Source organism: Drosophila tropicalis, unplaced genomic scaffold (assembly GCF_018151085.1).
Source record: "Drosophila tropicalis isolate 14030-0801.00 unplaced genomic scaffold, ASM1815108v1 contig_859, whole genome shotgun sequence".
NCBI classification, from domain to species: domain Eukaryota; kingdom Metazoa; phylum Arthropoda; class Insecta; order Diptera; family Drosophilidae; genus Drosophila; species Drosophila tropicalis.
In genome coordinates, this window is record NW_027173353.1 from 8281177 (window position 1) to 8307788 (window position 26612).

The 26612-nt window shown below is 35.8% G+C and overlaps 3 protein-coding genes and 1 long non-coding RNA gene across 4 annotated transcripts; 3 read left to right on the forward strand and 1 right to left on the reverse strand.

Annotated features, from left to right (window-relative positions):
• Positions 1–10381: 10381 nt before the first annotated feature.
• TTLL15 (tubulin tyrosine ligase-like 15) lies at positions 10382–12377 on the reverse strand. The gene is made up of 4 exons (XM_068296988.1): positions 12197–12377; positions 10970–12117; positions 10693–10906; positions 10382–10634 (listed from the first exon to the last, which is right to left on the reverse strand). The coding sequence occupies exons 1-4, from the start codon at positions 12248–12250 to the stop codon at positions 10518–10520; spliced, it is 1533 nt and encodes a 510-aa protein (XP_068153089.1). The 5' UTR covers positions 12251–12377; the 3' UTR covers positions 10382–10517.
• A 1200-nt stretch (positions 12378–13577) lies between these two features.
• Positions 13578–16828, forward strand: LOC137582194 (cyclic nucleotide-binding domain-containing protein 2). Its single transcript, XM_068296649.1, has 9 exons — positions 13578–13888; positions 13956–14060; positions 14123–14266; positions 14321–14432; positions 15138–15268; positions 15328–15472; positions 15988–16247; positions 16320–16370; positions 16431–16828. The coding sequence occupies exons 1-9, from the start codon at positions 13694–13696 to the stop codon at positions 16800–16802; spliced, it is 1515 nt and encodes a 504-aa protein (XP_068152750.1). The 5' UTR covers positions 13578–13693; the 3' UTR covers positions 16803–16828.
• A 232-nt stretch (positions 16829–17060) lies between these two features.
• Positions 17061–25614, forward strand: LOC137582195 (microtubule-associated protein futsch). The gene is made up of 6 exons (XM_068296650.1): positions 17061–18273; positions 18428–18604; positions 19656–21232; positions 22233–23778; positions 23851–25122; positions 25451–25614. Exons 1-6 carry the CDS (start codon positions 17061–17063, stop codon positions 25612–25614), a joined length of 5949 nt encoding a protein of 1982 aa, XP_068152751.1.
• On the forward strand, positions 21488–22077 carry LOC137582538 (uncharacterized). Its single transcript, XR_011033295.1, has 4 exons — positions 21488–21659; positions 21722–21847; positions 21904–21957; positions 22019–22077. It is a non-coding gene; the product is annotated as an uncharacterized lncRNA (long non-coding RNA).
• Positions 25615–26612: the final 998 nt, after the last annotated feature.

The window sequence follows — 26612 nt, forward strand, 5'->3', positions numbered from 1 at the left end:
CTAAGTGTGGCTACTATAATTTAGCCCCTGCTACTTATTGACTATTTTTTTATGATTCACTGCACAAGGTCAAAGGCACAACCATGCTAAGCTGACCTTGAATTTATTAGAATAAAGTACATAAAAATGACACATTATCTAACTGTTTGTTAAAACACGTGAAAAATAGATTACAATTATCCAAATTACCTGTAACTGTAAACGAATTTATAGAGTCTATTAGAAATGTTTAATAAATAATTCAATTTATGGGTAAACATTAAAGAGGAAAACTGTTATTGAGCAGCAGTTAGGAAAATGTGCCCATTCAAGTATGCAAATTGTTGAAAAATTTAAACCTTTTAGAATAAGAAAACCTTAAAAATAGGTTAAAAAACTAGTGTAATCTATTTGTTGTACACACTTTAGTCAAAATAGTTCTTTAACTGCTTCAAGGAGTGAGTTTTTGGGCTACCAATTGAATACTTTTTCCCATTTTTCCTATCCTTTGATTTGACCACTTTTTTTTTGAGTCAATCTAAGCCGTCCTTTGTGTGAACTATTTAAGAGGTTTCAGTTACAGTTAGATCACTTGATTTCTGTATTAATTTATTTATTTTAAGATTTACAGTAGATTTACCTGAGTTCCAAGTCACTCACTAAATAAAGTATTGCCAAGCCACAACAACTAACCGACTAAGTAAATTATTCATAGATATTCACATTTGTAGATATGTTTGAACACATGTTTGACAAATAGAGTGTTTCCCCTCTTTGGTTTTTTCTTTTTTTATTAAAATCAAATAATTGTGTGGTTTGCCAATATTTGTATGTTGACTTTTGTCGTGTAATATTTCACAGTAGACAAATCACGCGATGAGCTTCAAGTGCTAACCGTCATAATTCTTTCACTGCATACAAAGCCTTCGAATTGGTACTTAGTAGATACTTTCGTGCAAGCCACACACACACACACACACACATATACACAAACTGACATAAGTATCTTTATCTGTATCTGTATGCATGCCAACGAGCTCCAAATTTAACTGAGATACATACATACATATATGTATGTACATACATATATACAAAAGAACTCTTGAAGCCTGTTTGTAAAGCCAAAGCCAACCCGAAACCGACCAAACCGTCCCGTCCAACAACACATATTCAAAAGTTCTCTGGCATTTTCAATTTAGGTTAATTGTAGTAGCTCACTATGTGCTTCTCCTTCTTCAGAGTGGAGTATGGGGCAACAGATTTTTAATGTATATATTATCTACGTTTACGGAAACTTAAATTGGGAAAAAATTCCAAGTACGTTAACCTCGGCCTAAAGCTCTCACAAACCACATTTACCGTACGCCCTTTTCTTCTTCTTTATTTTTCAACTATTTTTAGTGTAATCAATAAAATTAAAACGTAAAACCGCTCGTTTGAGTTTGTTTCCTTAAAAAACAATTGTCTATGGTAATCTCATGGAACATCTGGTGATTTCTCGTTGCCTGATTCGGAACAAGTTTGTTTGGTAGTTGATTTGGTTTCCAGAAGTCAGTAGTGGCAAGTCGTTAGGACAAACAAAGGGCAAACATGGCTAAAACTTCACTTTAAAGATTTTCAAGAAAATCCATTGAGTCCATTCATACATTTGGCACCTTCTATTCATAATGGCTTAAATCGAAACATATTTCACTTGTGAGACTTTTAACTTTCAAATTGTTAAAGTTTTAAATTATAATTGCTTTGGACATTACATATTACGCCACCGTTTTTTATTCTTCTTAAAAAAAATAAAGGATTCAAATATGCTAAATTGATTTTTAATGCCATATTTTCTGTTTTAACATTAATTTTTCCGTTTAACTTGGGTTTATTTCTTAATTTATATTTGTTTTTATTTTTCTTCTCTTGTTAAGGAATTACATTGTCATCAAACGATTCTGAATCGCGCCGCGCGACTAACGTTAAACTCAAAGTCTTGACCACGTCTAAAGGAGTTTGTATTTGATTTGCATATAAAAAAGCCCACCAAACGGAAGGGACATTCAGTTAGTCATGTTGAATATTTTTAGGCTTGGAATAACAACACAAACGAAATTTAACTGGAAACGTGGAAGGGAAATGTTTCTTTCAAAAGAATACTAATTGATGTGGGCAAACACCATCAAGTAGTTATTATATACCTATATTTGATATACTCAATTTATGGATTCCTTGTAAGATTGAAAGCTGCATTCGTCGTTTTTAACAGACATTATAAGTATATTTTTAGATTCACTCTAAGCGAATTTGCATACTGACCGTTTCAGGATTCGCCGTAAATTCTAATACCATGGTTACCGACCATGGTCATAACAAGCGAATGGACTGGACTGGACTTTCCATTGAAATTTATACAATGGATGAGTTTCAGACATGTACTTGGGTTCCTATATATACTCACTTGGGGCAATAGAACCACATTGAGCAGTTTAACCATCCGGACTTGCTTATGTAAATACATATGTACCATATATACATATTTATGTATGTATATGTCGGTATATAATACATGTATGTGAAGGCTAACTGGGGGGAAATGTTTGGGTTTCCTGTATTTCTTTGCTGGAGTTTTGGTTTGACTTGTTGAGGTTTCATTTGCATGTTAGCTCGGCTTTTGGCAAATGGAAGGGCAACCAGCCAAGTGGGGGAATACACCGACTTGTATAGTTAATTATTCCTTATTTGTATTCATATACCTTTAGTCTGCTGTCCACGCCATCTAAGTGACCGCTAGCTAGAAAATGAAATTCAACTTTAATGACATTTACTTTCGCTTTGATTTGCGTGCATCCGAGGCCGCTCAATTGAAAGGTGTGGAGTTGAAGTCATAAGTTGGTTCTCCGAGTTTTAGTTTAGTTTATATTGGGGTCATCAACATGAAATACGCACATTTCTCAAATATTACTATGATTTATGTTCTGCCATAAACTTTTAGAAGGACATTTGCCGAGATTATTTGAACAAAAATATTTGTATAATAATTTAGATTTGTTCATTTCTTTATGAGTTTAAGAGCCCAACTTGATTTTCATAAGTCAAGGGTACAAAAATGTATTTACAGCTAAAATTTTATCGTCTTTTACCTAACAGAAAGTTAGATTAGAGTCACAATTATTAATGGTTGGTAAATAGTTTTCTTCTGCTTTTTTTTTTTTACTTTATAATATTTAGAAGGTGTAAAGCCAATGGCTGATATAACTTTCCTTCAAGTCCGTTCACCGAATTCGTTTCCGTTTCCGGCTGCCTCTTTCCTTCTGAAACAGTCGCGATTTCCCCTTCATTAAGTTTATCCTTGGTCTCATGCTAATATATGTATTTATCTATAATCTCTAGCTTTGCATTTTGGGATTAAACTTAGAGTTTTGATTTCTAATTGTCTCCCAATCATTAGTTCCCATTTGTAAGGTCATGGTCGCAAGTGGCTATGATTCAACGACAGGCTATAGAATTTTTCATTCTAAGTTTATCGTTGTTTTATATATAATGTTTTATATTTATCAGTTCCTTTTTAAAATATTACTTTGCATTAAACGTCTTAGTTAAGTCTCATATAGGAAACTAGCATGAAAGCCCTTTGTTTAATTAGCAATCCTAAGAAATCTCTATTACTATTTCTAAAATTTTGCTCTTTTTGGATAAACTTTTTTCAGGAGAATGCTCAAATTTAAGAAAACATTCTGCAAGCTATGAAAAATATTAGAGAATTAAAGAGTTTTCTTTTTAGTTTTTAAAGAAAGGAGTTTATGAAATTATTTTTCATTTCAAATAACTGTGAAGTAATTCAATTTACTATCAGTTGTTAGATTTCGAAGAATGCATATAGATAAAGATTGTACTATTTCGTTATTTCGTTAAAGGGATATTGGATGTTAATTTAAATTATAAAGTCCTTAAAGATTAAGCATAAATCCTTTTTGTATCTCAAATATTACTTGTTTGTTCTAGTTTTTGATGATATTTGGCTGAAAAAGTAATGCAGGGCTTTCCAAATTGTAAGAGTTAGTCGCAATTTAACCAAGGTATCACTCGACATAAATAGATCAGTTCAAAGATATTGCTAAAAGGACATCAATTGCTGTGGATTTTTAAGTCTCAAGGAGATTCAAACTATTACCTCAAGTATGTTTAACCTGTTGCATTTATCTTAATGTATGTATGTATTCATCATTATTTGTGTTTGCATTTGAAATGAAATGAAATTGAACGATTTCTTAAGTTTACAATATGAATGGAACCTGTCGCTTAGAATGAAGAATTTGAAAGGTTTAAACTATGTTGGTAGCTTCAATTAGTGTATAATAACACGATTTAAGAAATACCTTTTTGTATGTGCATATAAACGTACGGAAATTCCTCATGTATGTATGTACATATGTCTCTAGAGTTGTATATAAGTATTTATGTACAGACTTGTATTCGCATATTTCCTTGATATTGCGTGTTTCACGTGTGCTCTAGGGCAACGATAAGTGTTGGAAATAGTTTCCAAGTTGTTCAACTCACACACATACACACACACACACACACACACATTGGCACACATCCGACAAAGGCGACAATTTAAGTCAGTCAGTCACATATCAGCCAAACTTATATACTACATGCGAATGGTATTTATATAGAAATATGTGTAACATGATGCTAGGAAGTTGACAACATTTACTCACCTAGGAGCTGGATATACATATGTATGTGTGTCCAGCAAGTGTTTCTTTCGATTTGTCCTGGAAACGACAACTACAAGTGCGTGGCATGCCGTACCATTCGTTCACACAATAAGCAAATAAGCATTCGCATCCTGGCGAGAAGTTGTAATTGAAGTTTGTGAAAGTTCTCATCGCGTTTCAGTACTATGTGTGCCTTAAAAAAAGGACATTTTCTGTCACACTCATTTCTCAATTGAACTAATTGCTATCAACCCGAACTGGGCTAGGCTGCGCTGGGCTGGTCTCGGCTGGGCTGGACTGGAGGGCTAGAAAAGGTTTAAGAAATTGCGTCTTGCTGCTTGAATTTCTCTGGGTAACTGGTGGGACTGGCAAAGGAATATTTATGGACTAGTCCGATGCGGCAGCGTTTGCTTTGTGCCTCACGTGCTGACTGTCAAAGCAAATAAAAATAACAAAATGGAAAGGTGCCTGTATCCTGGCAACATTCATTAAAAACACCTTGGACGGCAACGATGGCGGCAGCAATCCGCAGTCGTTGAGCAGCGCCGAATTTGGCTATAAGGCGCTTGGCCGGCTTTACTTTCGGCTCTGATTAATATCCCATTTCCATTCGCAGTTCTGCATTGAGACAAATGCCCTCCCTCAACGGCCCCTCCCTATAAGCAATTGCTGCAAAACGAGCGCAATATTTAATAATCCCGTTTGTTTATTGAATCGCAGTCAAAACTTTTGGCACAGACGGAAACCCAGGCCCCTCTTGACTTGTTCGCCGCAAGTTGGTACGCACGTGAATATGAGTTTTTTTTTTTTTTTTTGGGTGGGTGGTTGGTTGGGGTTTTTTCTTTTTTTTTCGGCTTGGTTGCTGTTTTGTTGCAACTGTAACGGCAACGGCAACAGCCACGCCGACATGTCTGTCACCCCCTTGAAACGTGAAATAGCTTCTGTCAATATTCTGTCAATAGTCACATGTTTGCCTATCGCTGCGAATTGACTGCCGAACTTACTGCTTACTACTCCACAAAGAATGAGAATATTTATTTATGCCAGGGGTTTGTTGTTATTGGTTTTCTCTTTCATTTCATATTAAATCGATCTCTGAGGGTTGCCCAAATCGATTCCAAGTCTCTCATCTCTCCTTTTCTTGTTTGAATTTAATTAGGGAAAAAAGCATAAGGCAATGGTCCAATGGTGGTTCCTTCTTTTGATTGATGGATATCTATGCGGTTTGCTAGTTGCAGATTTCTAACTAGCCTCTCAATGTGAACCAAGTTCATTTGCATAACCAAAGTTGATGTATTATTGGAACTAACCGTTAGGTACTGGACTGGATTAGGCTCAAATGCATACACGTGTGCCTTTTGGCAACAAAAATGCATCCAGACAATCCATGTAAGGTCAAGTCTATCTATGTATGTATGTATGTATGTATGTATATTGTGTGTATGCATGCATTATATGTGTATCTGTATAGACAAAGATCTAAAATTGCAAATGCTTAACTTGTACTGCGGGCAGACTTTGACTTCGACTTCAACTCCAGCTCCAACTTCGACTTCGACTCCGACTCGGAGTCTGGAAGTCGTCGTTGACGCTGCATCTGAGATCGAGCAGCCAACACTTTTCTTTAGCCGCTAGCCATGTACCATAATTTTCAATAGCTATTCAAACTCTGTGAAGTTCTTCTTGGGGTCACATAACGGATGCAAGGCATTGAAATTGATCCAGGCCATAAAAATCGCAGATGCAATTGCAATGCACTAAGGTTGTTTTTGTTATTGTTGTTGTTGCTGTTGTTGCTTGGTTGTTGCTTGTGCAAACCCCATTAAACTGGATAGTCAGCTGCATTCAAAAGAGAGCTGCAGCCCTACTACTCCTACTATGTGTAATCGTTCGATCTGTTAGCCAAGTGACCAAACCAGATTTCAAAACATGCAAGTACCATGTCGCAGGGAAAACTTTCATTAATTTAAGCAAAGCCTTAAACTAATTGTTCGAGGTGAAGATAAGCCCAAGTAAACATGGTAAATAGACAATTGTGATGATCATAAAAACACTGCGAAATCTTTGTATCTAGCAGGAAGTCACCCTATTGCGTTAATTTCGGTTTACGCCAATAGAACGGTAGCCAAAACGTTGCTTATTAAAAAGAACTAAACAAAAAGCCATAATTGTTTTTATTGATTTCAGTTGAAAATTTCAAGCACAGTTTGTATACCCTTACAGTATATTAACCCTTCGTTGCCTAAGACTGGACAGACGACTATATAATTATTTCACTGATTGATAGACAAATTCTTAACATTTTCATTGAGTTTGGCTACCAAAATGGAAGAAAAATTGTGGCTGAAAGAGTTATATATTGTTTAATTTCAGAACGATGATACCAAAAAGGTTTAAAGTGATTAAAATGTATATTCATATCCCAACTCTTCATTCTTTAATTGAGGTTTCCAGGTCACTTTTTGATGTATTCGAAAAAGTTAAGTAGTTTTTGTTATAATATTTATATGACAATCGTTGCACTTTTAGAGATTAGGGGAATTATAATCAATTGTTGACATTCAAAAGGATATTTTAGCGATTTTTCTTTAATTTTATATCCACATATTTCAGTAGCTCACCTAGACCTAAATACATACAACTTATCTCTAGCTCTCTATTAAAATGGTTATGGATAGGAGTCTTATCATAGCCCATGTGGTAACTTGAAATCTTTTTATTTTCCTCTATTCATTGCTTAGATTCGTGGCAATTTTCATAAATTGATAGAAAGCATTAGTCATAAGAATTTATAGAAACGAAAAAGACGTGGCTAGATCAAAAGGGTTAGATCAATAAACTTTGCTTTAGTCTCCCTTTCTCTGAATTAATTTGGTGAAAAGTTAAATATCATTTAAAACTTGAAAACTAATAGCTTTGATCGATAAACGATGCTAATTACAAATAAGACTATACATATATGAAACTCCCATAAGTTTATAAACACATTAAATACTTTTGACTGCCTCTGAAGAATGTCTGGGAACTTTCCCTTAGGTTGAACCAAAAGAAGAGGAAAAAACTGGTACAAATAAGTTCCTGTGTGTATGAAGAAGGGTTTATTAAAATTCCTTAAGGAGTTGCAGGATCTCAGATTACTATTTTGTGATGGTTTTTGCTCTCAGGCTGCTCTTGAGCTTTGACTAAACTCGTGTACAGCAATCGGCAAGGTGTTAACAAGGACCAGGAAGTGCGTAAGAGAGCAGGTGCAGGTGCTTGACCATTCTGGCCATTTGATATAGGCAGTAGCAACTACTTTGTGTGTGTGTGTGTGTGTGTGTGTGTGTATAAATTAAAGTAAACATAAAAAATGAGTGCTTGTATTTGACAAAGAAAGCCAATTAAGTTTCGACCATGCAACACTCAATGCATATGTATATGCCTAAGCTTCTTACTTCCACAGCATGCAAATGAATTACGCTCCAGGTTTAGCATAAGAGTGAAATTACGAAATTACGAAATTAAGAGCCACCGTACTTGGCCATTACGGCTTCTGCTTGAAGCCATTTCCTTGCCCCACGAACCGGTTATCATGCGACTCTCTGGCTGTGGTTGTGGCAGTGGCAGTGGCAGTGGTTACAATTAGCGGCTATTTGAATTGCCACGCATAGAGCCGCTATTAATTACAGAAATGATGGCACCGCACATCGCAGCCGAAACGAAGAAAAAGTTGTTTACGGCTAGTTCACACTTGTCTGTATGTAGATCTAGAACTAGATCAGTTTAACCGTTAAGCGGAAGTGCAGATACGCAAAAAACAACAAAAAAAAGAAAGCAATAAATACAATGATTAGACAGTCAAAACTGGACAAAAGTCAATGATTAAACAGCAAAACATGATTCTCTGTAAATAACTTTCAGCCTCACTTAACTGGTGTGCCTGTGTGTGTGTGTGTGTATGTGTATGTGTGTGTGTTCTTTTTGAATCGATCGAGTGATCGAAAATTTTGCACTGCTCTTTATTTTCCCATGACACTGAACGGTGACGTCGACGACTTTGGCTCGGACAACGACGCGCCATCGATGGGTACGTTTATGGCCAGTGGTCACAATCACAACTAATGCACAATGTATGGAGCCTCTAAATATCGAATGAAGTCAGCGATAAATTCAGCTTGTTGATTAGCTGTTGGGGCAATAAATCCATCGCTTCACACCGCCACAAGTAATTGCCGACAAAGCGTCTTTGCGTCCAAAAGCGGGGCTCAGGGGCTTGGACCTGAATGTCCGTCCGTCCGTCCGTCTGTCCATCCATCTATATCCATCTCCATCTCTTTCATTTGGCGTTGAGCTGAGCACTGGGTATATCTTCGACGTCTTCGGTCTGAGTAAGAATGTTGGCTAGCCAATATTTTATCAAACCTGGCATTTCCTTGTGTACCAGCGATTATATTATGGGTCTTGGATGCGCTGCTATTGCGCTGCTGACCATGTCTATTCATTTATTTGCCTTATGTTTATGTTGGCATTGACATCAGTTAACAGCAACAGCCACAGCCACAGCCACATCAGCAGCAGCAATGTGTGTTCCATGGGCCATTTCACAATATCTAAACACCGCAATGATGGGGGCAGTTTAAGGTTTTCGAATTGAGTTTATTAGAATCTACATATCCAATGACCATAATTGTGTGATTATTGCGATTTCTTTGCAAATGCTTTTAATAATTAATGAAGTTTCCCATGGATTGTGTAAACGTCAATGAACCAAATCTGCAGTTGATCTACATCTATATTAGTAAGTAGAATTAACTTAATCCTTATGTCCTGACTCATTGTCGGAAGATAAAGTCATCTAAATATAAAATTTATAATCAACTTTATATGTACCTTAATATATTAATTCAGTAAAGTTTATCTAACAAAGAATGGAAAATGTAGTTAAATTGGTAAGACAAGCAAAAACAAATTTATTTAAAATATGTATTTAAAAACAAAGGAAAGGGTATTTTGAATGAGATTATCCTTAACATGGTATTTTTGAATTTTTCCAGGCTTAAAGAAGTTATTCGATTTGCATCAGCTAAATGAAATTCCAAACTAACTTGACTTATCTGATATTTACTTTTATTATTATACTTTTTCTTTAACGAACTTTATTATTATTGTTATAATTAAGATTTTCTACTAGATATGGTTACTTGCAAAAGTATTTTACCTGTTTTCACTGCTGCTAAAAATGGTGAAAAATTGAAGTAACTTCTAAGGAACCTCTTCAAAGAGTTTCTTGGTAATAATGCTTACTAATATGTAAGCAAAGATCAAAATACTTAAGAAATAAATTAAGAGAACATTTCTGTATATGATAATTATTTCTGTTTGGTTTCAAAGTAACTTTTAATAAGACATTTGAAGGATATTAGAGTCATTAGTCCTGGACTGATACACACATACTTAGAAATAAGGTGAATGAAAAGATATTCATTCCTTAAAGAGGCAAAACAAAACGAATTGAGTTCACCAAACTTGGACTTTAAGTTATATCCCTGTGTCCTAGTTGGCTCTCGCCCTAAGGCATTGTCATTTAAGAAAAAAACTTTTCATTCTTGTTAGTTGTTAGTCATCTTTCTATTCTTCAATAGTGTTTGAGTACTTATCATTCAAAGACTGCTAGAAATATCATCAACAACAAACTAAACAACTATCATCAAGACTAAAATTTAAAAAATTGTTTATTATACATGGAAATTTGTTTTAAAAAATACTTTTTGAACATTTGTCTTAAGGCACTGGGCAATATACACATCATAGAAAAGCCTCAAAGAATGTGGAATTAAAATATCTAAGGACTCATGTGCACCAGGTTGGATCATATTCACATTTATTATAAAACCATCGCGTCAACCATGCGTTCTTGCTCGACAAGTTTTTAGTTTCGTCAATTATGTCGAATGTTGAAAAATCAAGCTAGAAATAAAGGGCATAAACTGAATTTATTGTTTAGTGTAGTTATATTAAAGCTTACAATTGGCTGGGGAACGATGCGCTTCATGTCGACACGATGCAAGTGCTCCTGGTGTGCCTTTTGAAGCAGTTGGTATTCCGATCCCCGAAGACAAAGCAAACAAAGACTACATTCCTCTTTGTTGCACGACTTATCACAATCGTTACTGACACATTGATTTAGGTTAGTAGCCAAATTCTTATCAGCAGTTACAATTTCCGTGGATTGAGAAAACCTGAAATAAAAGAACAGATAATTAGCTATTTGCAATTTATATGTATAATCTTTTAACACTTACATGGTTTCGCCTGTGGCACTCCAAGGACGAATTCCCACCAAATTGAATACACTATATAATAATTGCTTATACAGAAGTGAGTTGGGTTTAAAATGCGCCGATGATAGATTTGGCGACATATTCGCTTCCATGAGACGAACATTAAGATCCTCATCAATGAACAAGTCGAACCGCATCAAATCAAAGAAGTTATGCGTTTTATAGTTTTTTAGTATGCCAGCGATGTCTTTTTCCTTGGCCAAAATCGTTGTCCGTATAATGTGTTCCACTTGTGGCCATATTTTGGAGGGATCCAAGGACTGATCGCGTACATATGCCTCGAATGCGGAACGCATACTGCCACCAAAACGATTGTAGTATTTCCTTAATGACGGCACCTCCCATGTTGGCAAATAATCATCACCCACTATGTACTTGTCCACATCCTCAGGATCGAATGGATAATACTTTGTGGGGCAATAGCGAAACAACACATCTCCCGTGTATATGTAAACACGCAGAGGATTTATGGAGGTAATGACTACATAGACACCGATATCAAACTTGTGGCCATCGACCAAGAAAGGGCGTTGGATGAACTCTTGGACAAATGAATCGTTTGCCCACAGACCTATCTCCTTGGGTGACCTTATTTTGATATGACGATGCTGATTATGTTTCTGGACATACAATGTCTCTGGATGCTTCTCGGCGTAATCCAAAAAGGCTTCTTTCTGTTCGGGTAGTCGAAAGGCACGCGGCAGAAATGGCAGCTCGCTGGTGCATAGATCAACCTTGTTTGTTAGGAACCCACAACCTGGAAAATGATTCACAAAGCGATGGCTCTCGAGATTCTTCAGCTTCGGAAGCGCACTGAAGGGATAATCGTGTGCCCAAAGCAAATCCCAGCTGTCATTAACTCCAACTCTTTCGTAACCAAACTGGTTGAGACCTTCTATCACATGTCTCAAGTGTTTATCGTCGGAATCGTGTAGAAATATGGCATATTTCGGTGGTTGTGTTTCCACTTTTTTTGTTTCCAGCAAATATTTTGATTTTGTCCAATCCACAGCCAAGTTGCTAAGCACGGCGGTAATTATGGTAACTATTAAACAAGCCCAAATCGATGGAATGCCAGTACCCGGCCCACACGGTTCAGATTTCACCAACTGAAAACAGAATTTAAAGTGAAAGTTATGAGGCTCAGTTCATTTTTCTTTATATTCACAAGCTGCTGACATGGCTTACCTCGGATTCTGCTTCCGAATTCTTGCATTTAACTTCATCAGAATTCGAGTCCATATCACATAAATGATTAATTAATAAAATGCAAATAAAAGCAACTAAAACTAACTTTTAAAAAACCAAAAAATGAAATGGGAAAAAACAAAAGAAGCACAAGAGAGGTTGGTAGAAAAATAAATAAAACAAATGCCATTCACACACCAACGGCAACAGGCCCCAAAACCGAATCAGCTGTTGGCCCCACTTCTTCTTCTTCTGTATTCGATATTGTCGATTGGCGCGCTTTTTAAAAAAGGATTTACTCTAGCTGAAGAAGTTTACTCACTTAAAATATAAATGTATATTATATTTTAAATAAATAATGATTAATTATTAAGTATTTTAGTTAATCGAACGACTGGCTATGGTAGTTAAGCATTTCTCTTCGTATTTTAGTTAAAATGACAATAAAATATCAAAGAAGTTAAATTCGGCTATGCCGAAGTTTATATACCCTTGCAGTCCTTGACAATAATAATTTCACATGTTCAAAATTTGTTTTCTGCAACTCAATTCATTAATATACAAACAAAACAATTTTACTCTTCATACTATGTACAATTTGTTCTTCTTCTTCCCTCATTCCCTAAGCAAAGCAACGCACGCATACACATACAGTTTATGTACCGTTGCGTCTGTGTGTGTATGCATGTGCTGTGTTGATTTGATGATGACGTAGTAGGCAGCAAGCAGAGCTGCCGGCAGCGATTGAACCGATTTATATAGACTGTAACTTGTGTTCTATTTATCCGATCAGGGTCAAATTTTGGGATCTGGGATTTTATATCAAATTCTATTATATTGGTAAATTTCATGGGGATACTCCAATTTTTGCAAAAATTTTTGTTCCAGAGTTATATGATATAGTAGTCCGATCCCAAAGATTTTCATACTTTATCTCACCCGGGTAAAAAAAGCTCCCAAAAAAAATTTCATCCCGATAGCTCTTAAGATGGCTGAGTAAAACGCGTACGCACCGACGGACAGACGGACAGACGGTCAGACGGACAGACGGACATGGCTATATCGACTTAGCTTCTCATGCTGATCAAGAATATATATACTTTATGGGGTCGGAAACGTCTCCTTCTGTGCGTTACAAACATCTGACCAATTTTATAATACCCTCTGCAAGGGTATAAAAATTAAGACAGAACTTTGGAAAATCTGCAAATAAAAATGGCAAGAACAAATAAGTGTTCTGTCTAAAATATACCAGAAATTATTACTTATCCGCCACGTGGGCAATATATTTTTTATGGAAATTCAAAGTAAAAAGAAAGAAATGAATTTTTTCTTAACATCTTTTGCATAGATGCCATTCTGAAACTTTTCAAACAAACACTTTTCAAATGTAAAGAGACACATTTTCTTAGACGTTAATTTAGTTTTGTTTTTTGTTGTTAAACTTCGTTAATAGTTAGTCAGTTCGTTCATTGTTTGCACTAATTGGTAACAAAAATGTCTAGACGCGAACGAAATAGAGAAGACACTTTAAAGAGACGGACTGTGTTGACTTTATTCCGGAAGATGGTACGTTCGATTATCTTCAATTCTCTGTGGCTAACACCAGACGAAGAGGATCCATTTGCCAAAAAGAAACACATATCACTTGTTATGCGACGAAAGCGAAAAGTTGGATCATTAACTGCAGCGGTAGAGAATCTTTAAGTCTATTGAATGGAATGCTTCTCTACTTGATTCATTTTTTTGTTGCCTGCAGGATAAAGCGGCGATACGGATGCCTCATAAGAATCGCTCAATTGCCGATAGAAAGAGGCTGTGCGATGTATTCTCCAAATTGAGATGTTTCGAAGGCTTTCCTCCAGTAATATGAAAATTAACAAATTTAATTGAAATTTATGTACATTATCTATAGTTTTTGTTTAGAAAATTCGCGCTCGCCTTGTACCAGTGATCAAGTTCATGTCGATCGCCGCAGGACGTGTGGTAATGAAGAAAGAAGATTTTCCATTTACAATGTATTTCATTCTTACTGGAGAAGTGGAGATGATTCAACGCTCCCATAATAAAGTAAGAAATACCCATTAATTCTTAAAGAATATATTGATAGGAAAATATTTGCAGTTGTTTGGTAAAGAACTGGACCAAGTGGAATGCATTTTCGGACCCGGAGATTGCATCGGTGATGTGGCCATAATGGAGAATACTACCCGTAGTCATACATTTGTAACAGCCAGTAAGTCAGTCCTCCTAATAAGCCAACATTAGACCAATGGTATATGGTATATTTATTGCTTAAATTTGATTCATATAATGGGTTATCCTAAATGTATTGCACTTAAAAATGATAGGAAAATGAGTAAGTTTAACTATCTATGTTGTTTGTTGTTCCTTGTATTGGAGTATACACATCTAAATAGGTAGCACGCGATGTACATATATTTATATATGTATATAAAGGAGTATTTTTGTAAATATGTTTTGTTGTTTTTTGATTTGGTTTTTTGTTGCTTTGCAAATTGCAAATGTACCCGCCAATTTAATCAGCAATAAACAACGTTAAGTCCTAATTCGATTCAATCAAAATGAATAACAGACACTCCACACCCCCTCCCGCCCCCATTGGGCTTGTGCCTCGTCCCTGTGTGGGCATTCCGTGCTGGGTGGCTTTGTGCCAACTCTGAGTGTATTCATTCAATCAAATATAGGTTGGGGCCCAAACAACAGACTCAGGCAGAGTCTCAACTTCGCTTTCACTTCGCCCAGTTGTCGTATATTTTAGGTTTTTCTTTTTCTGTTTTTTTTTTTTTTTGTTGTGCTTGGTGCTAGTTACTTTAGTTATTCCTCTCTTTGATATTCCAAATGTTGTATGCCTTCGAATTCACGCTATGGACTCTTATTGGTGCCAATTGAACGTTTCATTTTGGCAACATTTCTACAGCGCACTGTGAGCTGCTAGTTCTGCCTGACTATGGAATGCCGATTCTCGAGCCATTCATGAAAAAGCTTTGGACTGACAAGAAGAGGGCCTTAAAGGCACTGGACTATTTTGATTTCCTCAATGAGGATCAGGCAAGTGTGGATTAATGACCCTTTCGGCATTTGAAATTAATTGTATTTGTTCTCTTTAGATAATCAATGCATGTCGTTTTGGCTCCATAAGACAATTCAATCCGTTAGATACCATTTATTCTCAGGATAAAGGGTCACTAACGAATGTGCATTTTGTCTTAAGTGGCGAATGCATTATCCTGCAGTGTCTCAATATGAAGGTAAGTCGTTCCATCTAAGGTTTTTCTAATAACTGAAATATATTTCTTGGTGTAGGTAACCAAGAAAAATGGGAAAAAAGGTTTTTATGCTACCGGATTTCAAACAAAGAGATGCTTCATTACTCATCACGAAAGCATTCAGTTTTACACCAAATAAAAGTCATAAAAGCATTGATGGTGATTTAAATATTAATGACTTATTCAAAAGCTCCAGCTCCAGCGAAACTGAAAAAGACATAAATAAAAAGGTGAGTGCTGACTTTAAACCTATATATATTATGGTGAGAAGGATAACAAGTAGAACCTTTTAATGAGAGAACCAACCAACTAGTTATACTCTAGTTCTATAGCTATTCAATCAATCTATAGATTTTGACAATTTGTTAAATGATCAAACAATATTAAAATCAATATTGTTAGTTCAAATTCAGAAGTTAGAATCCAAGGGTTTTTACAATCTTTTGAATGATAAACTTAATTCTAATAGCATCGCAAGATGGAACTCAGAGATGTAAATCGTTTATGTGGTTTTAATGCTCCGAAACCGCCACCAAATAAAGATAAAGAAAAAAAAACACAAAATTTCGAAAAAATATCAAGATGAACAATATGAATATTTGAATTTCACTGACAAGGATGAGTCGGAAGAAGTAGATGAAACATTGTATAAATATAAGAAGGGAAATTTATTGATCAATATGGAAGAACAGAGCAGTAATTCAACTAAATCTGAGGTCTTTACACTGTCATCCTCTCAAAGTAGTTCATATAGTTCGGATGTAAGTTTAATATTGCAATAATTTCCTAAGCTTAAATATCTTTCCGATTATATGATTATTTCTTACTTACAGTCCAGTGATAGTGATTCGCATTTTGTTGAAATTGATTCAGACAGCTCTGATGTAAGTATCCTTATTAATATTTTTCTTTTTACCAAGTCAACATTTTATGTGAATTGGCAGACGGCCCAATACGAAAGTCATTTTATTGATGTGGGATCTCTCACGTATGGAGGAATATTCGGCTTGGGCGAAAAAATGGAAGACCGCGTCATACTGGCAAGGACTACAGTGCAGTGCCTGACTTTGCCAAGGTATTTTCTATTGGAGAAGGAACAGAATCCAGGCAATATTTGGCAACGTCGGCTATTTTATCTAGACTGCACCATACCATCGAGGGAAGCTTTGTTTACAGATTATGTTAGGTCTCGTAATTGGAAAGAATTTAAAAAGAATTTCATTTACAAAAATTTAGATTCAAACGTAAAGGACATATCTAAACAATATGACATACCCATTATTTGTCGCATTGTGGAAACTGCCAATGATGAATAAAAATCTAAACAAACTTTGAAATAAAAGGGTTCTTTTTGTGGGGTTTGGCTTAAAATCAGCCCTCGCATTCAGCGAGTTGACGTTGAATAGAATCAACAAGTAATCAAAACGTCAGAACAAAACTGTTGTGGTACCACCGTATACATGGCAACACTTGGTCTAAAATGTCTCCAGGCAGAGTAGTTAAACATTTTCCTTCTCAGTATTGATCCAACGTTAAAGGTGAATGCTTCGTTCTTATTGTGCAACTGCGACAAAATGACAGGAACAAGTTTACCAAGGGTTCCAGAAGGACTCAGGGATCTAATGAAGGTCTTCACAAAAGATGTTCTACGTGAAAAGCCGGAGAATCTTTATCAGTTTTCAGCAAACTATTTTGATGGCATAGTATCGGAGAAAATGCCCCAAGCGATGCGTAAGTACGAGCCAGTGCAAAGTTACGAGGCCATAATGAAAAACCGGATACGTCAGCAAGTGCCCTTGTCACTTGTGTTTAACATAATCCCCGAAACTTTAACCGAACTAATCAAGCAGTTTATCAAAGCTGTTCTTAAGGAGAATCCCGAAAACATTTATGTTTTTGCCAGGGAATATTTTAATCGGCTTTCCATTGCCAAGACTACCCAAAATAACAGAAACACCAACTACACGACCTATGAAAAGTATCTGGAGGGCAAGGAGAATGCACGTCTTGCCCCAAAAGTCACCTGTGAATGTGGTCGTGTCCTAAGTGCTGCCAGGACACTAGGGGCGATACCGCTAAGTGAACAAAATGCCCAACCAGGTCCATTGATTATTGATAAGGATAATCATAGTCATAACGTCAACTATTTAAGGGCTGTTTGCATTATTCAAAAGCATTTTCGCCAATACCTTAAGCGAAAACATGCAAATAAAAAATACAATAGTCATGAGTATGTATCAGCGATTTATATAATCCAAAGGCAAGTTCGTCGATATTTGACCAGAAGGCGTATTGCGAAATCGAAATCTATTGACCATCAGGAATCAAAAGGAAACACTAGACAGCAATATGATTCCGCAACGTATATGAGAGCTGTCTATGTGATTCAAAGACATTACCGGCTATACAGAAAACGCCAGAACAGAAAACAAATGAAAAATGCCACAGTTTCGCTGACGGCAGCTGCCTTTATTATACAAAGGACTTTCAGAAGGTTAATGAAGGCACGAAGGGCCAAGAAGCACACTGCCGCTGCACTAGATCAAGGCGATGAGGTCAACGATAATGCCTCCGAGGCAGGTTCATATACGTCTGCCTCTACAGCTCTTCTTTCAACCGAATCGGCCGGGGAGCATATGGAGTTTGGGGGCAATTTCGAAGAATCCGTCCACCAGCAAACCATCAAGGAGGACGAAGAGGTTGAGAACGATTACGTCAATTTTGACGAAACACATTTTGAAGAAACTACTAAAAAGGATGGCCAATCGATAAACTCCAAGAAGTGGGGTAAGTATTATTCACCTTTTTTATTGTGAATATATTGTCCGAGGTATAATTATAAGTTCTTAGCCAAATTTCCTTATAAGCAATTAACTCAAAATAGCAAAGAATACATAATAATAAGCTTATATTTGGAAAATTTCTATAATTTCTATTAAAGATTCGTCGATTGCATATACAGGAGATGATGACGATGTTGAAAAGTCAAGAATTGAAAGTGACTTACAGGAAACTATAGCCGATGGAAGGGATATAAAGGATTTTGATGGGAATGTTTTGTTAAAGCAAAATAAAGAAAAGAGCATTGACAATGGAATAAAAACAAAAGCCAAGAATGGTTTGGAAGTCGATTTAGAAAAACACAAATTGTCTGTTAATGAATCGGATTCAAACAAGTTGAATAGTGTGAACATGAACAACTTGAATAGTTTGCAATCTACTCAAGACAAGATAGAACATTCAGAAGAAGCCTCCTTCGAAGAGAATCCACAGAAATCCAGTGCAAAAGTCGGAAGTTCTTTAGAGGATGCTACAGAAAGTAAAGAATGCATTTATATAAAAATTTAAACATTTATTTTAACCTTAACTTTATTTTTATCAAAAATGCAGCACTTCAAATGGAGACTCTCCATCGAGATAAGAGAGACATTGGCAAGTATTAACTTAAAACTGACATATATAAAAGAAAATAATAGTATTTTTACCATTATTAGAAGATCCCATCATAGTGGAAATTAAAGAGAAATCCAGTGAATTGGCCGACGTGCAATCGGAAACAACAGTCAAAGGAGAAGTCAATATAATAAAGAAATCGGAAACTGTGGGCGATTTACCACTACAACACAAAACTGAAAACCAAAGCGAGGAAAAAGTTAAAGAAGTGGAATCTACTAAAGGCAAAACAATAAATAAATTGAATAAATCGGAAACTGATGATCAATTTAAAGTTGAGAATACAAAACATAAAAGCGAGGGGAAAGAAATTGAGATTGAAACTATTGAAAAAAAGATAGTCAATAAACTGGATAAGTCGGGAAGTGACGATCAAAATACAAAACTTGAAAGCGAGCCAAGACAAATTGAAACCAATAACACAGAAGAAGAAATTGGAAACCCATTGATTAAAGCAGAACAGAAAAGTAGCGATCATTCAGATATCCAAAAAATTGAAACAAAAGAAGATGACAATAACTTGGATAATAAGGACAAAAGAACGGAAACCAATGACAATCAATTTGAAATCGAGAAAAAAGAAACTAAACCAGAAGATACAATGATAGGGGAAATTAAGGAAACGATTTTGGATAAACCAGAGAATAAAGTAGATACCCCAATGTTAAGTCCAAGTGAAAGAGTAGAAACTATAGATATTCAACCTGAAATTAAAGCTACTGAAACTGAAGTCAATGAAAAGATTATTGTAAAAAGGGAGATCGGTCAAACGACAGCCCCAAAAGAAAACGAAATCAATGAGCAAACATCCAATACGGTTAGAGAGACGATTGAAGGAGAAGCCACTGTCTCGACCAATGATAAAGAAAAAGATCAAAAGGAAATCATAGACAGAGAACTACAACTAGAGGAACCAGCTGCAGGAGAGATCGATCAAGAAATTGAAACCCCAGAAGATACAATCCAACCCACTAACGTCGAAACTCCAGGTATAAAAATAGAACCATCAGAAGACACAATTAAAGATGAAACAGATGAATCGACTGTTGCAAAAATGGAAAACATTGTACAGGATGCAATTCTAGCAAATATGGCTATCAACAAAATTTCCAACGACACTCCAATTATCAAACTTGAAGTAACAGAAGAGAAAATTAAAGATGAAATAGATGAAACGACTGTTGCGAAAGAGAAAGAAGATAAAAGCCAAGAACCTAGTAACGACAAAACTCCAATTATAAAAATTGAACATACAGAAGAGAAAGTTGAAGACGAAATAGATGAATCTACTATAGCAAAAATGGAAAATATTGTTGAAGAGGCCATTTTAGCAAAAATGGCTATTAACAAAATGTCCAATAAAGAGGAGAATACCCATGAAAAAGTTGAGAGCACGGAAGAGATTCAAATAGTAGTCAATGAAACGACAATCGAATCTCCAAAAACTGAGACAGGATTGGATGAATCACGGATTGCATCTGTAGCTGAACCATCCATAGAGACAGAGGGTGAACACTTAATTTCTAAAACTTTTGAGCCAGAAGAAGAAAAAACTGATTATATTGAAAAAACCGAAGTTGAAGAAAAAGCAATTAATATAAAGGAAAATATATCTGATGCACCATGCCAAGAAAAAATTGATGAAAAGGAAATTAAACCGGCCGTCGTAAAAATTGAAGACAAATCTAATGAAACTGTAAAAGAAATATTAGAAAACGATATCATTTCACCAATAATTGAGAAAATAAACAGTAAACACGACAAACCAGATGATGTAATAAGAATCGATTCAGAAAAAACTGATGATATAGATGATGATAAAACTACTGAGGAAGCAAAAAGCACAATCCTGGAACCAGAATGTAAGTCTGATGAGTCCATCATTCCAAAAACTGAAAATATGTCCCAAAAAGAACCAACTGTCGAAGAAACTGGGAATGATCTTAAAGATTTGACCAAACCCATAATAGAAGGAGAAGAAAAACAAGTTGATGAACCCATTGATATTCATTCTGAAAGTAAAGCCAATGAACTGATCGATGAATCAGCAGTAAACCAAATAAAAAGCAAAGATGATGACCTTATAGGAGAAAGCAAAGATGTTGACCCTACAATTGAAATAAAGGCAGATACGATGGACAAATTGATCGTAGAAACACAGATTGAACCCGTTGAACACATTACCAAACACATGGAACATAAAGCTAATCAACTAGCCAACGAGGCCATCAAAGGAACAAACGATGAACCGGAAATCGAAAATTTGCAAAATATTCACGATCAACAGATTTCTGTAACAGTTGAAGAGAAAGACGAAGAACTAGCTGAACAAATGGCACATAAAATGGATGAGGCAACAGTTGAGGAACTTGCAACAAATAAACTGCAAAATATTCCAATTAATGGACTAAACAATGAACAAAATACTGAACATACTAATGAACTAATAAATGAACCAATCAATGAACTAACCAATGAAGAATCAGTTGAGCCAACCGATATATCAGCCCACGAACTTACCAATGAACCAATCAATGAACCCATAATCAAAGAAACAAAACATCAAGTTATAGAATCATCTGTCGCAAAACTGAAAAACAATGTCGTGGAGGATATAAATACAGATGCTGAGTCATTAATTCAAAAAATTAAAAATAAATCTGACGAATCGACAGTCGCTAAAACTAAAAATGAAGTCAAGGAAATTTTTGGCATTGACAGTAAGTTTATATAAACAAATAAATCAATTGATTGCCTAATGATAAATATTATTATAATACAGATGAGTTGAGTGCCGACATAAAGACATCAGATCCTGAGCCAATATTGCAATCTAAGGACTCAAAAATCTCGACTGGTCCTACAACGGAGGTGACAGCTATTGCTGATGAAAATAATCATAACATAGGTAAATATAGAATAAATAATGTTAAATTCTCAATTAAATTCAAAATTGTTCTTTAGATAAAAGAAGTATCGAAACAAGTTCAAGCTCCACTGAATCAAAGGATCCTCAAAGTAAGTTAAGTACGTTAAAAGGATTTTTATTTAAAAATCAATCAAAATTTCTCTTGGTCAGTTGAAGTCACATCGAAAGAATTGGTTACTGCTGAAAGGCCTTCTGATAAAAAAGCTGAAGTAAATACTGGTAAGAATCAAATTGAAAATCCTTTTCTAAAAAGTTTGTTTGTTTTTTAAATTACCAGAAAGACTCTTCATTGCTTAAAAGTAATAAATTAATTGGCACCCAAAATTTTACTAACACTACTAATGAAATTGATAGCAACACAAAGAAATTGCCCAAAGAGAAACATATTGGCAGCACTTTAGAATCAGGTCGGTTAATACCGGCTCCCATTGCCGAGTTGCAGCTTAAATCATTTAAGCCACCTGCCGATTCGGCTCCCTGGTATTATCAGCCTGTGGCTGAATACAATGACTCCGCCGAGAGTGAGAATAAAAAAGCCCACACCGTCGAAACCTCATCGAATGATAAAAAGATCATTGAAGAATACCAAAATCAGGATATACCAACTAATAATGCTATTGAAAGAGTTCCCAGATACTTTAATGGCGATGAAGTCCCTACAACTAAAGATCCAAAAAGGAAAAACTCTGTTGCATTTTTCATTTCATTTGATTCGGATGATGAAAAACAAACATTCAAAGTACCCAAAAAGTTTTTAAAGAAACCAACAGAAGGCGATCGAAAAACACCCACAAATAATGCCATAGAAGTTGATAATAATGATAAACTAGAAGATGAAACTTATCCAGATCTAGAGGATGAGTTGGATATAGAAATATCTGAAAATGATTTTCAACAGTATGCTGTATCCAAATTACAAACTATTCCAGAAGTGAATGAAAGTGATTCCAGCAATGATCTTAGATATGCATCCAAAACTATGGACCACATAGCCGAACAGTCTGAAATAGAAGCCAAAGAAATTAGTCCACTAAACTTCACAGACGTAAAGGACATTGATGAGTCAAAAGTAGAACAAATTACAGATTTAAAACTAAGCGAAAAGGACCCAGAAGGTAACATTCAAAACGTTGAAGAAATATTGTCGAACGAGAATGAAAAACATAATGCAGCAGTGATAATTCAAAACTGTGTGAGAGCATTTCTAAAAAAACAAACAGATAATAAAACAAATGATGTAGTATCAGAGTTTAGTCGAAAGGTTGCAGCAAAGAAAATACAAAGAGCCTATAGAGAATTCACAAAACGTGATATCCAAGATAAAACTTTGGAGACAAATGATCAACATATCGATGGTAGCGAAGATGAAAGAAGGGCAGAGATGATTGCAGCTCTTATAATTCAAAAGGCATTCAGAAGTTATTCAGAGCGAAAGAAACTAGAAAACTATGAGGAAAGCTCTCACGGTTCAGTAACTAGTTCCCCAATGACAGCCATACGGAATTTAAGTATTTCCAGTGAATTAACAAGCCTAGAGAGTTCATCAGTTCTGGATGCTGCGATGCCATTATCAGAGGACTTCAAGGATATGGACTCTGTTGATGGCACAATAGTGGTAAACGAGGCAAACACTGATTCTGGTGTTGATAGTGAAACGATTGCAACTGCACGTAATATTGAATCCACCCAAGTTGAAGACACGCAAGTAGATAGAACGCATGGCTTGCTTGAATCAAAATTTGTTCCTGATACTTGCAATTCTTTAATTGATCAAAATCAAACACCACGCGCACTTGAACAGACTAATGCAGTTTCTAATGATTTAGCCGTTTCTACAGATGGTGCAGTATTTGGCTTAGTGGAAGATACTACCCTTGGTCCACTCGACCACTCAGGCAGTTTTGCTGGCGGTAAGCCAAAAATTCGACCAGTTTTAGATATTGACCATAATTGATGAATAATTTAATCTTTCCTTTTCATAGGTACTGCTGCAATCAGAGAATTGGTTAATGATTTTCTAATCAATGAGATTCAATATTCCACTCAGGAGCAAAGTCAACCAACTGAAGTCCATGAAGAGCCTTGCATTAAGAAAACAGCTTCAATTACTAATCTAAATGAGAGTCTAGAGAGCATTAAATCACCAGACACTAAACAAAGTGAGTCACCCGATGTCATCCTAGGGGAAAATCTGACACACGGAGAGTCTATGGACTTAGACACATTCGCCACAGACACCTTAGATAAGGCTACATTAAAGTTATTGAAACCAGAACGAACTATTGAAAAGATGTCGCAGCGGCAAATTTCAGAGTCACTAGATAAGGATATATTGCCCACAGAAGCAAGTTTTGAAGAGCCCATTATTAAGTCGATGGGCTCATTGCATGATCAAGCAAACATGGATATTGAAGATGGCGATCTAATCATCTATAAGCGTCTTCAACGCGAGGATACCCGCGAGAGTTCCGCCCAAAGTGATTCCGTCGTATTTGGTGAAACCAACGACGAAGAAGCCGAAAGGCAAGGAAGTGCAAGTAAGATCGATGCAGAAACAACTAGAGTACAATTCACACGCCATTATACAATTGCTGGCGATGACCCAAGAAGAATGTTCAAGACCATAGATGACGACTTCGAGGCTGCTCCTCTAATAGATAGCACCAGTAGTTTCTGCTTAGACGACGAAACTTCGGAGGCTATTCGTAAGAAAATTATGGCATATTCGCTATCAGAAACAGATTCTGATTACTTCGATCCCAATAAAGTGATCACAGATGACTCTTACATCGACACAGCAATGGCAGATGATGCTATGGGAACCTCAACAGAGACAGAGTCCACAATTGTATCGGCCGCTACGAAAATACAAGCTGGAGCCCGGGGATTCCTAACGAGGCGCAGATTACGCCGTGCCAGTGCGGGTACCAAGTCATCCACTCAAGAAACAAAGGCATCCTTTGGCAATGATGCCATCAGTGAGTCCCTAGAAAGATTTATCGAAGAAGAAGCCGCCAAGAAGATACAAGCAGCGTATCGCATTCACACCAGGAAGCAAAATCGTCGCAAGAACAAATTGGAGGGAGCCAGTTTGGAAAGCAGTCTAGCTGCCAGGCGCCAAAAGTTGCAGCGTGGTGATGCCCTTCGAAACGATTCCACCCCAGATGATGATAACAGTGCCAGGACTAGCATCAATACTACCAATGGGCCACAAGTCGAGAAGCTATCGAAAAAACATCGTTCGGAAGCAACTGGTAAATAAATGAATATAGATATCCTCTCAAAAACATAACTACATGTATTTTTTATACTCACTTCATTATTTTCAATGCTTTACTAAAATAAATATATAACACGCCCATTTATGATTACACTATCAAACTTTATCTCCTGCTTTTTAATTAGAAATTTTGCATACCTTAATAATATTTTACCTAGATATTTAATTTTTCTCATAGCTTTGAAGCCATCTTCACATTAGATAGATCAGAAATGCCAAAACTTTGGACATTTTTTGCTTGGCTGCTATAGTCTTAAGATATTGCCTGATGTTAAAGATATTCATTATTCTATTTCCGCCAGCCGAGGAGCACAAGAAGTCTAAGATCAATATGGAATTGAAGTGGCCTGTGTTGAGGCAAAACTCGATGCCTGTTCAAATCGACTGTGAGGTCCTCAGGGTTATCCCAAAGCATCTGCGGAAGCGCATCAAGAGCGCAGAAAGTCAGAAGAAGAATCGAAAATGATTAACTATAGTCACTACTAATGGCAAATTATGTTGGCTTAAAACTAAAAAACTAAACTAAAACTAAATTTGAAATAATTTATAAGCAATAAAGGATTCAAAATATATCAAATTGGACTTTTCTTACAACATAAGTATACCTTCTTAAAAAATACTTTACATCTGTACTGAAAAGATAAAATAAATTTAGATTTGAAATTGCGCTGCATGTTTTTGAATCTAGTTTGTGATATTTTTAGTGTGGAGTTTTCAAATCCAAAGCTATTTCTAAAATATATTACCTGAAAATACTCAATAAACAACAACAACAAATATATATTACTCATATGAAAAAACTACAACCTCGACAGAGCAGATTGCATTAGGGAACAGTCGCACTTCTCTATAATGAAATAGTATTGAAAACTTTCAAATTTAGAATGGACAACTTGTATTGAAAAGTAAATGAGAAAAGGCAGTTAATGAGGTAAGGCCTTCAACTTCAACTACTAAATTCAAAAGGAAAACCAATTTGTAGTCATTTTCACTGTATTTACAAGTGTTCACTAGATAAAAGTTTACCACAGGCAGGTTCCACTTTATTTATTAGAAGTAATAAACAAATATGAGAAGAATTAATAACGTTTTCTTAATGAATTTGAACTTGTCATTGTGGTAATTAATTAATTAAATGTTTGCTTTTCAAAATATCCGACGAATATAAAACTTGAACTTAAATGATTAGAGTTATGTAAGAACATACATACTGTATACAAAATAAGAGAATGGGTGATCGATTGAATAGAACTCTGGTATTATAAACTTTGCTATTCTTTTTGGCTTGTAATTCTCAACAAGTTTTAGCATTGCAATTCGGAAGGAAACTTGTAAGGTTTTGAAATAGGTTTATGAACATTCGCATTCGACGCATTCGTAAGATTGACCTCGAACCGGTTTAAACTCATGGTTTGATTTGTTCGAAATCTTATATTGAATATAATGAGTGATGAAATATGGAAA